A 13,259-nucleotide genomic window follows, 5' to 3' on the forward strand; every position below is an offset into this window, starting at 1 on the left:
AGCACTGTGGGGCTCCATGCTCGGGGAACAGCATTTTAAAGCTTTTCTTTCTTTTTACCCTTCACTGAGCGTTATTCAGCATGCATTTCCACAGTCCTTTTGCCGTGCTGTTAGCCCAGCAACCAGCTTTCCCCCCTCATTGAGCTCAGCGGGAGCTCATACAGAAGTTAATTAGTCTGAAAATTAGCCCTGGCAAGAGGAAGAGCTGGCAGAGCGCCAGTACAGCCGTTGTGTCTCACATGAGCGTGGTCCCCATTGCAAGTCTGCCTCAGTTTTCCCACCGTGTAGCCCCCCACCTCACTAGAGCCGGCTCCTTCTTAGTTGGCCGTGGGGCCTGTTTTAAGCACAGGCAGGCTTAGGTGCTGCTCCTAACCTAGCAGGAGGGAAGTCCTGAGCCTGCCCGCTCTTAATGGATGCAGTTGTGGGGATGCCTCAGGTAGACTTGAAAATGGAGGTTGCTGAGTTCACTTCCAAAATGGAAAACAACCACCAGTTAATCACTTCATATTACTTATTTTGAAATTTGGTTGGTATACACTGGCTGTTTTCACTGCTGATTCATCTGTGATGAAAGCTCGTATGATAGCATCAAACAGAGAAGTACAGCTTTTAGCAAGCGGAAAGAATATAGGTCTCCAGCTGCCTTGTCATCTGGTGAGATGCATGTAGCATTTTGGGACTGTCCTGGAAATATAGTAACCAGACATTTTAATTAAAAAGATAATTACACTCACATTTTTTTCTCTTATATTGCATGGATTCAAGCCAACAGGTGCTTTTATTGTGAAGCTGAGGGCTAGAATTTATTAAAAGCTTGGCTTTCAAATAATAAACCTGCAATAGTGGATGAATTCCACAGCAACTTATTCCACTTGGAGCTGGAGGATACATGAGACCCTTTTCATTCAGTCAACACACTTCATTTCCATCGGGTTTTGGGTGGACGGCACCTTGCGTGACCCAGAGCAATCCCAGGAATGCCCGTCTCCAGTAGCAAATCCCCCAAAGGATTCACCAAACCTGCACGAGGAGGCTCACAGCCTCCCTGCAAAAGGAAGACATCAATTTGACATTTCTTTTCAGTCTCAGACCGCTGTCACTTGGATCCGAGTCTCATTCCGGACCAATGTGGGAAATAACTCCATCACTATCACCAAAGAAATATGTTGCAAAATCCCCAGAGTAGTTTTTTATTTAAAATGTTACTATCATAAAATTCCAGACTATGAAATTAAGACCTTGGATTCCCATTCAAGCCTTACCCACCCCCCACTTTTTAAAACGTATAGATACGTAGTCACAAAACATAAAACATGCTGCAATGATACAAATATATTTTTTGATACAGAAATTACAGTACATTATAAACCATGAAAACAAATTGAGGCACTAGACTGTACATCAGCTCTGTTCTGCACTGGCTGTGAAGCTGATTGACTCGCTTTCAATGAACAGAAGAGTATTTTCTTTGTTTAGTGAACTTAACTTTACAGGTCATATCAAACGATGTGCTTTGTTGTGAGACGTCACCAGGGTTGCTGGTCTTTTCAGAACCACAACGCACCTACACAACATGTATCGCTGCCACAATATGAAAAATAATAATTTTATTGAATGTACAACTCAAAAAAAACCAAACCCCAGCGGTTATTATTAAATAAATAACTATTCCGTACAGTGGTTAGTTTATATTACACTGCATTGGCCATTGGAACAAATGAAGTTTAATAAATAATGCACAGGAATGTCTCATTTACGCCTCCGTTCGTAATTCTGTGCTATGCTCCTTTCAGAGGATCCTGCAAAAAATGAAGCAGAATGAAGCACATGGTGCAGCCTTGTGTAAACCCCAGCAAGCACAAGGAAATGTCAGAGACCTGCAGCCTGCAGGGTCACCACTGGACCCCATCGGCGTGTTTGGAACCGAGGTGAGGGCTCCCTGCCCAACCCTGAGCTGCTTTGATTTGGATTTACCCCTCAGACTACACTATCCCCCAGGAGGCTGAAGGTCTGAGCAGTGCTTTCTACCTCTCATCTATCAAGCTGCTTGAAGCACCATTAGCTCAGAGCCTCTTTACGTCCTGGTAATCCATCTAACTGACGGGATCTGAGCACTCGGATCAATCTGTGGGTAGAGGCTTTCTGCATCAACATGTGCACCTTCTGTCCTGCAGAGTCAGCTCTTTGCCAGGTTTAAACCCTCCCTGTCCCCAAGCCTTGCACACAGTGATACTTTTTACTAAAATCTGCAGCAGGAGCTAAGCAAACCTCAGACTACCCTGTGGACTAACTGCAGCCTAAAATAGTCTTCAGTAACATATTTAGCATTTAGTAGCAGTAGATCTCTCCTTCTTGCTCTTTAAAAATGAGAGGGAAACCCAGAGAGCCCTTCTTGGTCAGAGCCTGACCATCGGGTGACATAGCTGGTCACCAGGGTCATCTTTGCCTCCACCCCGAAGGGAGGATTGCTTTCACAGAGTGTATGCATGCCTGACTATTGCACACAAACACACAGCTAGTTTGGGGTCCTGCAGGGAGCTGGCATTTTGGATCCGTGACAGTTTTAAGTTAGTAAGACTTCAATTTTCACCAGGCTGAATGCAAAATGAGTTGAGTATGGATTGTTACGGTATTACTGTACATGTGACTGTTTTCTAGCTTCTACCTGGAGCATTCACCCGACAGACTGCACAGCTTGGGAGACAGTGTCAGACCCCAGTTTACCACACCAGGGACTGAGACACCAGCACCCCGGTACACTGCTTTGTCACACCCTGCTTTAAATCAGCACCGCACTCCCACCCAGCAGCGGGGCCAGGGTCCTGCACACTGCCAGCAGACTCAGGGGCTTTCTGCGGAAGAAGAAAACCATGGCACCAAGGCACGGCACGAGGAAAAGGTCCTGACCAGTTAAATATTTTTCATCAGGGAGAAGTAAGGACAGTCCTAGCACATACTCCTGATCTTGCTTCAATTACATAGTCCTTAGGACCTATCTTCTCCTCCAGAGGAGCAGAAGCAGCTTCTTACCATTTTCCTCTCAGGGAATCGGGCAGAAAAGCAGAGAATTCTAGTTTTACCAGTCAGGCAGGTATTACGTAGCCCGACAGGGTAAAACTTCATTATTCCCCTTTGTTACAAATACCACATAACAGTATCCTGACTATACCAGCAATTTTGAAATTAGCACCATAAAATCTTTGCCTTTTTTAAACATTTGCTGTATTTTACATTCTCATATTAATGTAAATGTAATCCAAATGAAAAGCAAACCCACTTTATCACTTCCAGGCTATTTACTTTTGTGATAGCAGATATATTTACAGGTATTACGCATTTAATAGCTATTGCCACCACAGATAAAATTGTACAAAATTATTCATGATACATAGCAATTTACAAAATGATGCAAAGAGCAATATTACTAGTCTGAACAGGGTTTAATTGAAAATAAAAGTTACTGACAACCATAATTGCAGAATATAGATCACAGCGTGTATCCACATAATATAAAGATGTCAGCTAGTAATTTAACTTTTATCATCAATTTAACAAAACAGTGAGAACTATTTCAGAGACATGAAATACATATTAGGGTTTTTATGTTTTTAATTCCTGTTCTGGGGAATTAACTGACACTTTATGGTTCACAGTGAGGGATTTCCTCAGTACAGCCCTATAGCACAGGGAAGCTAGAGCTACTGGCAGTCCGCAGTTACCCACAGGGTGTTGTGCATATGAGGGAGGAGGGTTCTGCCCTATATGGATGCTATGGGAAAATAACACAAATTCACAGTATCAGTTCAAAGCTTAAAATGCTTGTTGCTGTGGGGGTTTTTTAGGTAAAATGAAAAGCTGGAAGAGGCTAGGAATGAGTAACAGCTTGACCTGCAGTGGTGTTAATAGCAGATCTCCGCTCTTCCACCTTCTGCTCCAAGTTTGAGGAATAATAACCTCCAGAGACAATGAGGATATCCCTTTACCTGGGGAGATCTGGATTTAGATCATAAGTTGAAATGAGCTTTACATTTTCAGCCTCTGAATTTTTCTTCATGTGTCAGTAAAATTTAGTTTTTTCTTGTATTAGCACCTTGGGGACCAGCAGAACATGCTGCTGGCAAGGACAGGGCAGTAAGGAAAGTGCCCTGGTGACTTCTACCTGACCTTGCCTGCAACTCAGACCAGCCTGATCATCTCAATCATTGGAGTAAAGCAGACCCTGAAATATCTTAACAAAGAAAATCCTGATCCTTTTTCAGAGAACTCTGGGTCTATACTACATAAAGACTGCTTCTTCCATCCGCTGGCAGAGAACAAAGAGGCAACAGAATGAAGAGGCTGTATATCACCAAGTACCAGATTTAGTCATATACATACCAGAATTTAAAGATCTTTTGCCCATAAGTCCAACAAAGGAGTCTGTTTTATGCCCTGAAAAAATATATTTGGGGGTGTTTTAATACATTTTAAATAGGCAGGCTTTTAAGACAACATGCTCTCGTGAGGAAGGAAGACACAGGCTCCAAAACTGTTCATCTCACAGACTGGTTGTTCACACCACTCTCAGACAATGGAGACCGAACATTAGTCTGATCAGTCAGACTGAACAGGTTAGACCAAGGCATAGGCCCGTTAGTGGACATCTTCTCATTAACTCAGATAGACTTTTTGTTTTGTGGGGTTTGCTTTAAGTATAATGGAAAAACAATGGCCAATAACTGATTCTTATTCCTCTCCCAGTACAATTCCTATTGATTTGAGCAAATGCACAAGAAGGCAGTGTCTTGGTATAGCCTGCATCCGTGTGATACATCCCTTCTCCGTGTTGGTGGTTTTTTTCTGTAACATGGAAGAAAAATCTTCCTCGCAGGTCAGGCAGAGCCCTTACTAGAGAGGAAGCCAATGGGTCTCCATGTCTGGACATGTCTGAACTAGACAATCTGGCTCTATTTTTGGAATATTTATGAGTTCAGATATTACCTTCCTGTCCCATTAGTACTCCTCAAGGCACCAGACGTGTAGAGGATAAATTACTCCAAGTTTTGGCCTACAGCATGTATCAGATATAGTGGTAGCTATGGTTTCAGATAAGGAACAAAAAGGAGCCATTCTTCTTTCTCTAAACTGTCTTTTGAGGCAAACTTAGAAATTTCTCTTTGGAAATAATTTTGCTTGGCTAATTCATCTACAAAGCAAGATGAATGATCCTCAGACCTCAAAGGTATTAATTCAAGCTGAAGTAGTTTCAGAAAGCTATAATTTTTTACTTTAGTCAGCAGGTTATTTGGCATGAGCTTTGTATCAGACTCTTTAATTGGTCTTCCAATACATAATCCTAGTGATAAAATCTTGTGGCTAACAGAACACCGGGACAGTTATTGAGCTCTGTGGACAGAGGAGGTCTCACAGAATACAAGATTATTTTTACTTATTAAAAGTCTTCCGGCTCCTGTCTAAGCATCTTCAGATAAATTCAGAGAATAAAATTGTCACTGTGGAGAACAAGGTAACACCACACTGCTGATACCATCTCCCGCGTGGTGTTACACAGAAGCAAAGCAAGGCACGCTTATTAGTGGGGCAAGATACGCTTGTTTATATGGCAGCACACCATCAATCAGCCCCTGCTGTGAGCAGGGGTCTGAGTCCCACCCAGACAATGCTGAGAGCACAGATACAGTATCTTGCATGCAATGACATGGGCTCTCCCATGGAATTATTCTCGGGGATTTGGGAATTCACTATTCTAATTTTCCAGATTTTGCCATCTTAATTGTTCCTCTCAGTGTCTGGCAGTAAGCCTGCCTTGCCTAAGAGAAAGGCTTACAGAACCCCCCCCATGGGAAATAAGAGAGAGCTGCAACATCCCCACATTAATGTTGATTGAAATCTCAAAGCTTGTGGTGGCTCAGATGAGGTACAGGCTCACAGCTGCACTGGGGGTATTCAATCCTTTAACAGAACATTTCTCCATCACTGGTGCTGCCAGTCCTTAGCTGAACCCAGTCACCTCCTGACTAATTCCCTCAAATACACTATTCCCTATTTGAATATCTTCTAACAATTACTTAAAATATTTGCATTTTTTTAACTTACTTTTGTGAGAGATCTGGCCATATCCTGATTGGAAGAGGAAGGGAAAGAGAAAAAAAGGAAAAAGAGTTGATGAAAAAGGATTGGCATATACTTATGATGTTACTGCAATGCTTTGAAGAATCAAATACAGAAACTGCCCTACGCATATTCCACTTAAGGGAAATTAAGGTGCATTTCTCTTTGAAGAGACTACAGAAAATTGTTTTAGTTAAACTAACACAGTTTAGATCTGTTTAGCTCCAGGTTGTTTTGACCAATTCTTGATTCAGTAAACATGTAGAAAACACGGCAATAATTGTATACACAACCAATTTCCACACAATTTGGGCATCGTGCAATTCAGTGCACGAGCGTGCACGTATCACACAATATGCGCAATTCAGTGGCCCATACGCCGACCTGTGAATTATCGCGATACTCCTTACTGGTATTTACGTGCTATAATTGGTGTGCACTTAGCACGTTAATGTGAAGCCCCCTCTTTTCCAATCGGTGGGTTTAACTGATCTTAAACTTGGGAAAAAAAAGACCCAAACCGAACCAAACCAAAACTAAACCCAAGCAACTCGCATCACAACGTTCGAGACAGGTTTAAGGCGTTAAAACCCAGCGACAACCGCTGTGGAGTTCGGAGCGGCACTGGGAGAAGAAGCATGCAGAGGGGGGTGAGAGGGAGCCAGCCCCCCGCCCCGCTCACCGGCATCCCGCTTGCCCATGAGGCCGAAGAACTGCTGGGGCCGGGGTCTCCGGGCCATCCTCTGCAGGAAGTGCTCCAGGGGCAGCGGCAGCTCCTCCTGCGGGGGGACAGCGGCCGGCGCTCAGCGCGGACCCCCCCCCCCGCCCGCCCCCAGCCCCACGGCCGCGGAGCCGCCGGGGGCAGCGCCCGGCACCCACCGCCCCGCTCCCGCAGCCCCGCCGGCGGAGCAGCGGCCGCCGGGGCTCACCTTCACCTGGTCGCCGTCGGACCAGTCGGACCAGTAGCTGAGGTCGTCGGGGGCGCCCATCTCCTCGGCCAGCGCCCGCGCCGAGGCCAGGAGGAGCACGGCGAAAGCCAGCGGGAGTCTCATCGCCGCCTCGACGTCCTGCTGCGGGGGGGGGGGGGGGCAGGGGGTGAAGCAGCGGCACCGGCACCCGGAGACCCGGCGGGGCGAGCGGCCGCGGGCACCCACGCCCGGGGACGCGCAGGCACGCGGCCCCGCGGACACGCTCACACGCACACGCCGGTGCACACCTGGGTGCGCGCTCCCTGGCACATACAGACATACACGCTCGTGGGTAGCCCCCTCCCCCCGACTGCTCCATACACCTCTGGGGGTACACATGCCCAAGGCATATAGACTCTTATGCAGGGGGGTGTACACACCAGCGCACAGCCAGACACAAGCATCCAGAGGCACCCCTCCACACACACACATACAGAGTTACACCGAAACACACCCTCGCACATGGATATACATCTAGGTATTCACACCTTCCCACATATACACACCCAGCCAGGTACATCCCCCTCACACACGTACCCAGGTGCATACACATCTAGTTATAAACTCACACAAACAGCTACACACCTTAGATGCACACACCTATGTAGAGATACAGCTCTCCACACACACACAGACACACGTGTCTCAAGGAACACACGCATCCCTTCGCACATCCAGATACCCACGTCGGGATAGCACAAAAACATGCTTGCACACACAGAGACACACACGTGCGGACACACAAGCATGTATAGGCACCCCCCCTAGATGCACACGCGTTAGACCCCCCGCACACACATGTAGGCGGACACATAGAAGTACACACGCACACACCGTCACAAACACACAGGCAAGCGCATCCTCACGCATACAGGTACGGACGGACGGACACGCTCCCGGAGGCACACGCACCGTCTGCACCGGGGAGGGCGGGCGCTGCTCTCCGTGCGCATTGGCCGTCCGCGGGAGCGCTCCCCACTTTATATACCTGGAGACGGGGAGGGCCGAGGCAGCCTCATTTGCCTAAATGCAATTACCCCCGGTTTTATCGTCCCAGCCCCGTGACAGCCCCCGCCCCGGCGAGCAGCCCCCGCCCCCCTCGCCCGCTCCCGCGGCGCCTCCCGGAGGTGCCCGGGGCCGGGGAGCCCGGGGCGGCCGGGCGGCTGCCCGCTCCCTCCCGCTGCAGCTGCGGGCCCCCGGGGCCGCCCCGGCGACGGGTGCGGGTGTGCAGGCGTGAGGTGCGGACGTAAGGGTGCCGACGCCGCTTTTCCCTTCGCCCCCCGCCGTCCCCGCGCCCGCACCGAGGGGAGAGCTGCTTTCTGCAGCGAGCGGCAGCGCCGGCAGGGCGAGCAGCGGGCGAGGACCGGGGGAGCGGCGGGCAGCGCGAAGCGGGGGGCGAGCACCGGCGGGCACGGCGGCGGGGCCGCCTCCCGTGCCTGGGCGAGCTCCTTCCCCCCCCAGGTCCACCCTCCCCCGTGCCGGTGCCGAGGCAGCCCCGGCCCGCCGGGGGAGCGTGGCAGGACCAGAAGTGAGCGATGCACGGAGCTGAGGGGGGGCCTCGGCCGGTGGGTGCAGCGTTTGGGCACCCCGGGGCTGGTGCGTGTGCTTGCAGAGGGGCTGCCGCACAGGGCGGCAGGCAGGCACGGCTGGGCTGGCTGCTCTGACGGGGCGAACGCCTTCGCTGGAAATGAGCCAGTCTCTCCAGCAGCGCATCCCTGCCTTCGCCCTTCCCCTACGACGGCTTTGCGCTGCTGCTGGCGTTCGGCTCAGGTAACTGTCTAGGTTATCTTCCATTCCACAGTTGTTCGGTCTTACTTCTCCAAGGGCAGTTGTGCACGAGGCTTCTCGGTTAACCTCGGTGGTCCCTCAGCACCTGTGTTGTCACGGTGTGTGGTACCACCGCCTAAACCAGGGGCTCTGCAGAGTTTAGCAGGAGCTAAGAGTGTTTCTTTTGAGAGAGAAGGGAGTGCTCAGGAGCTAGAATCCGCTCCCCGGTACCACCCCTCTGCTTGCTCCAGGATGCCACCATTAAGGTGGCCTTGCTGACGGTGGTAAACCTCCTCTCCAAGGACTGTTCATTGGCATACAACTGTGGATCCAAGGGGGACCCGGCACCTCATTTGCTAAATAAAGGCATGATTAATATCAGGCCTCCCCGTTAACCAGAAATGCTCCTCAGGACCCAAAGTATTGCCCAAAGCACAGCCAGGCATGAGCCTCTTCCCCCCTCTTGGGGGTGTCTACACTTTGCCTGTAAGACTCTGCACGTAAATAGGAAAGATTGCGGCCCAGTGATCTGAGGGTCCCTCTGAAGTCAGCACGGGCTGCTTGTGAGGGTGGTTGAGAAAGCGTGGTTTGGAGGAGCCAGCGAGGGACTTCATGCAGCCCAAGCACCTGCTGTGGGCACCTCTGTTGAGACCTCGAGCGTGGGCGGTGTGAATGCTCCTCATTCTGCCTATCAACGAGCTGGCAGAAATGACATTGTTTAGCAACTCTGGGAACCCAAACCATCAGCTTTTCGTGCTGCAGCTTTGCAGCATTCCCTTTGATGTGTGAGCTTGGAAGACCCTTGAAGGAAAATTGTTTTCTTGTGTTTTTTCATTATGCTGTGTCTGTTTACCACAACAACAACAGAGCAAAAGGTCAGATATATCAAACCAGGCATGCAAATCCTACGAGTGCTGATGAAGCTCATGTTTTACAGAAATCCTGAGAACTCCCAGCTTCCTGTGAAGTCAATCTCTACCACTCAGGAGTCCGTGATGAGTATGATAAATCTGAACTGAAAAGTCCTATCTGTTCTGTAATTCAGCGTTTTACCAAAATGGATGCAATCTTAGCTTGACCTATGAAATTACAGGGATTTTCTTTTTTGAGAGAGCAAGAGATGGAAAATTAAAAAGCAGTCCTTTCTATTCTTCAGAAATTTTAATGAATTCAAGTACTTTATCTCAGACTTATCTAATAGTTTGGGTGGGAGTGAAAAAATGACTAATAGGTCAAGCTCACTTTTCTCTTTCTCAGTTTCTAAAATAAATTGACTGCTTAATCTTTCTTTGACCTGCAATACTCAGATATTACACTATGAACTTTTCAGGAAGTGAGCAGATTTCATGGCTAATGAGCAAAGCCGATTCCTAGGAAGACTTTCTGAGTTCATTTTTTCATGTGGAGAGGAGGTAGAAGGCTCAAATAAGGGATTAAGAGCTACGTCTTGACCTGAAGTAGGTCAAGTAGCTGAAGCTGCTTGCCTTTGTGCTGCCCGGTCCCTGCCCTAGGGATGCCTTAGAGCATGCTAAAATGTCCTTTGTGCACAAACAAAAAAGCCTGTTTTGCCAAAACCTGCCTCTGCCTCAGACATAAGATATTAGTGGCTTTATATCTATGAGTTACCTTGTGAATAAGCATGTGAGAGACCTTGCAGGTACAAGGTGTCTGTGTTGAATATCCCTGCTCTACCCACGCTCAGGGCGCAGATCCCACCCTCCTGTTACAGATAGACCATGTGATTTCTAACAACTAGTGTGAATATTTTTGTTCATGAATCAAGAGATCATTAGACCCAGTGTAACTGAAACAGGGGTTAACATTTCCTGTGGAAGTGACAGGGAAAGGCGGTTTTGGAGTTCTTATCCAGACATTTCCCTAATTGAGCTTAGGAACTGGATTAAAGGCACTTGTTCTGGCTTGAATCTCAATACTAATAGAAGACTATTTGGGAAGCAATTGCTTATGAAACACACCTCGGAGAACTGCTTTTTCGATGGCTTTAATATGATACAGCCTGTGTGATGATCCTTGTGAAATGTTTATTTGAATTTTATGATAATGTTTTGGTTTCCAGTAAAAAGTCCAATAGTTTAATGGTAAGACACATTGGCTGCTACACTGTTATCAAGTGATTCTTATACCATCAACAAACAGCTAACGTGTTATGGGAAAATAGCAGATTATATGTGACACTGTAAGATTTTGTGCAGAATGCAAATCTGAATTCTTCCAGTACACACAATTTCAGAGCACTTGACATGAACTGAATGCATCTGGCATTGTTCTTCAGTAGCCTTATGCTGTACAATTATATGCTATATACTTAAACCTAAAGCCTAATTGTCATATATATTGAGATCTCTTTTCATCCCTTTACCAGGGATCTACAAATAATGGAGACAGCCCCAGAACAGTTATTTTATATAACTCCAAAAAATTAGGGATGAGGTGCAGTCTACCTAAGCACAATGATCCTGTCTGTAAATATATCAAACTTCAGCTCTGATTTCTATCATGACAAGAACACTGGAAATGTTCTTATCCAAAGATACAACTCTATAAACATTGGAAAGAGAGACCATGATTGATGACCTCTTAAATTTTTCATAGGTATGTGTCTCCAGGGGAAATAGAATGATTTCGATCACAGATGAGGGGCCTTTGTAACACAGTGATTGATTTTGACACTGTAAGATTATTTATTGGCAAAGCATCTGAGAGGCATCAGAAAAATTAGCAGAACTCACAACAACATCCTGATTTTCTAATTAAGTGTGGCCAGGTTAGTGAATTACTCTTTCACCTGTATTTTAAATATTACATTACAAGTTTGTCACCTTTAATTTTTCCTTTAATGAAGGTTTACATTTTCAGAGCATATGCTTGTACATATTAATGCGTATGAAGCACACATGATAATTATGCATCTCTCTCTCTCTCCCCCGCCCCCATCCACAAAGAGTGAGAGATTATTATTCTCCTTGTGAAATCAGATGTTATAGGTTCAATTATGTTGTGCTCACAGGCAGGCAAGAAGGGGAGCAGTGAGATGTCACAGGAATGCCCTTTCCTGGGCAGGTACAGGCAGAAGCAAGGCTGATCTTGCACTTACTCAATCATTTGGTAAGCGCTGCAAATGCAATGTTGGTCTTTGGTTCTTATTTTGAAAAGTTTATGGGTTTCCCCACTCTTCTGATCCCTGTCATTTTTTACACTCCTGTCGCTGTTCTCCATCCTGCCGAGCCACTAGTATCACTTGCATCTTACCTAGAGTGAGCTTCTTTAACCCTGATCTGAGGCATCGTTTTGTCCACGCTAAGTTAGGGATACCGGTGGGATGCGGGATCAACTGAAATGAAAATAAATCTCAGGGTATTAAGATACTGAATGTAAACATATAATGTAAACATTGCAGACAAGGCTATCCTCCCAACCTAGTAGCTCTAGAGACAGTCCGCTGCAAGAGGAGTAAATGCAGTCCTGTCAAGCTTCCTGAGCTACTTGAGAGAACTTGTCCTTGGAGGAGAAAAAGCATTTATTCTCAACCATTTGCAGGTCTCAGAGAGAGAGAAGCAAACCTGTGCAAAGCCATCTCTACATCTGCAGGAGCTGGTGAGGAGAAAGGCCTCTGTGGCATTTCTAGAGCTGTATTCATTCAAAACAAAAGTGAGAAGAAGATCTGGACTTGCAGCTACTTGGAGATGCCTTACCATAACTCTCCAAATAGTTTTCACAAGAAACATGGAAGATGCAATGTTTGCTCATTGTTGCTCAAAAAAACGCAACAGAGAATGACATTCTAACAACACATTTCAATAGCAAATACAGAATGGTATTCACCTCACAGAGACAGCGTGTGTCTTTTTTAACTATGAACACAGTGTTTTCCACATTTGCCATCATCAACAGAACGGCTGGGGCAACCATGAAATGTGGCACAAAATTTTTCCAGAAGCTGAGGCAGATTGTGGGCATCACTGGTCTGAGCTTGACCAGAAAAAACTGCAATGTGAACACTCCTCCCAGTGCAAAGGACTCAGAGCAGCCAAGGAGCAGATGCTTCACATTAACTAAGTTCTAAGTTCATCACTCTGAGAAGAAAACTGCTGACATCGTTTTGTTCTGATTGTCTCCTGAATACTTATTAGATTACAAATATATTTATAAATCAGTTGATTTGATTCAAACTGAACCTTCTGAGTCTAGAGCTCACTCTCTAAGGCTTTTTGCTTCAGTTTTTCAAGCTTGTTTGAAAACTACCTCACAGTGACCTGTGAGGGTAAAGGGAGGGTTTAAACTTACTTCATCAACAGGTGAAAGCAAAAAGCTGACTTTTAATCTAACCTTAGCACACCTTCTGTAAAGCTTTTCTGTAGGAAGGACAATCTTTTCTCAGAGACCCCTCAGAGA

The 13,259-nt window shown here is 46.7% G+C and overlaps 1 protein-coding gene across 3 annotated transcripts; it reads right to left on the reverse strand.

Annotated features, from left to right (window-relative positions):
* Positions 1–1,162: 1,162 nt before the first annotated feature.
* TAC1 (tachykinin precursor 1) lies at positions 1,163–8,088 on the reverse strand. 3 transcript variants are annotated; one of them, XM_052801635.1, is made up of 6 exons: positions 7,992–8,088; positions 7,041–7,181; positions 6,794–6,890; positions 6,097–6,120; positions 4,378–4,431; positions 1,163–1,799 (listed from the first exon to the last, which is right to left on the reverse strand). In XM_052801635.1, the coding sequence occupies exons 2-6, from the start codon at positions 7,161–7,163 to the stop codon at positions 1,750–1,752; spliced, it is 348 nt and encodes a 115-aa protein (XP_052657595.1). In that variant the 5' UTR covers positions 7,164–7,181; positions 7,992–8,088; the 3' UTR covers positions 1,163–1,749. The 3 variants fall into 3 exon arrangements, with proteins under 3 accessions (XP_052657595.1, XP_052657604.1, XP_052657586.1); XM_052801644.1 differs by having other exon boundaries at positions 7,041–7,178; positions 7,992–8,087; XM_052801626.1 differs by lacking the exons at positions 4,378–4,431; positions 7,992–8,088 and adding an exon at positions 7,928–7,949 and having other exon boundaries at positions 7,041–7,178.
* Between the last annotated feature and the right edge of the window lie 5,171 nt (positions 8,089–13,259).

Source organism: Harpia harpyja, chromosome 1 (assembly GCF_026419915.1).
Source record: "Harpia harpyja isolate bHarHar1 chromosome 1, bHarHar1 primary haplotype, whole genome shotgun sequence".
NCBI classification, from domain to species: Eukaryota; Metazoa; Chordata; class Aves; order Accipitriformes; family Accipitridae; genus Harpia; species Harpia harpyja.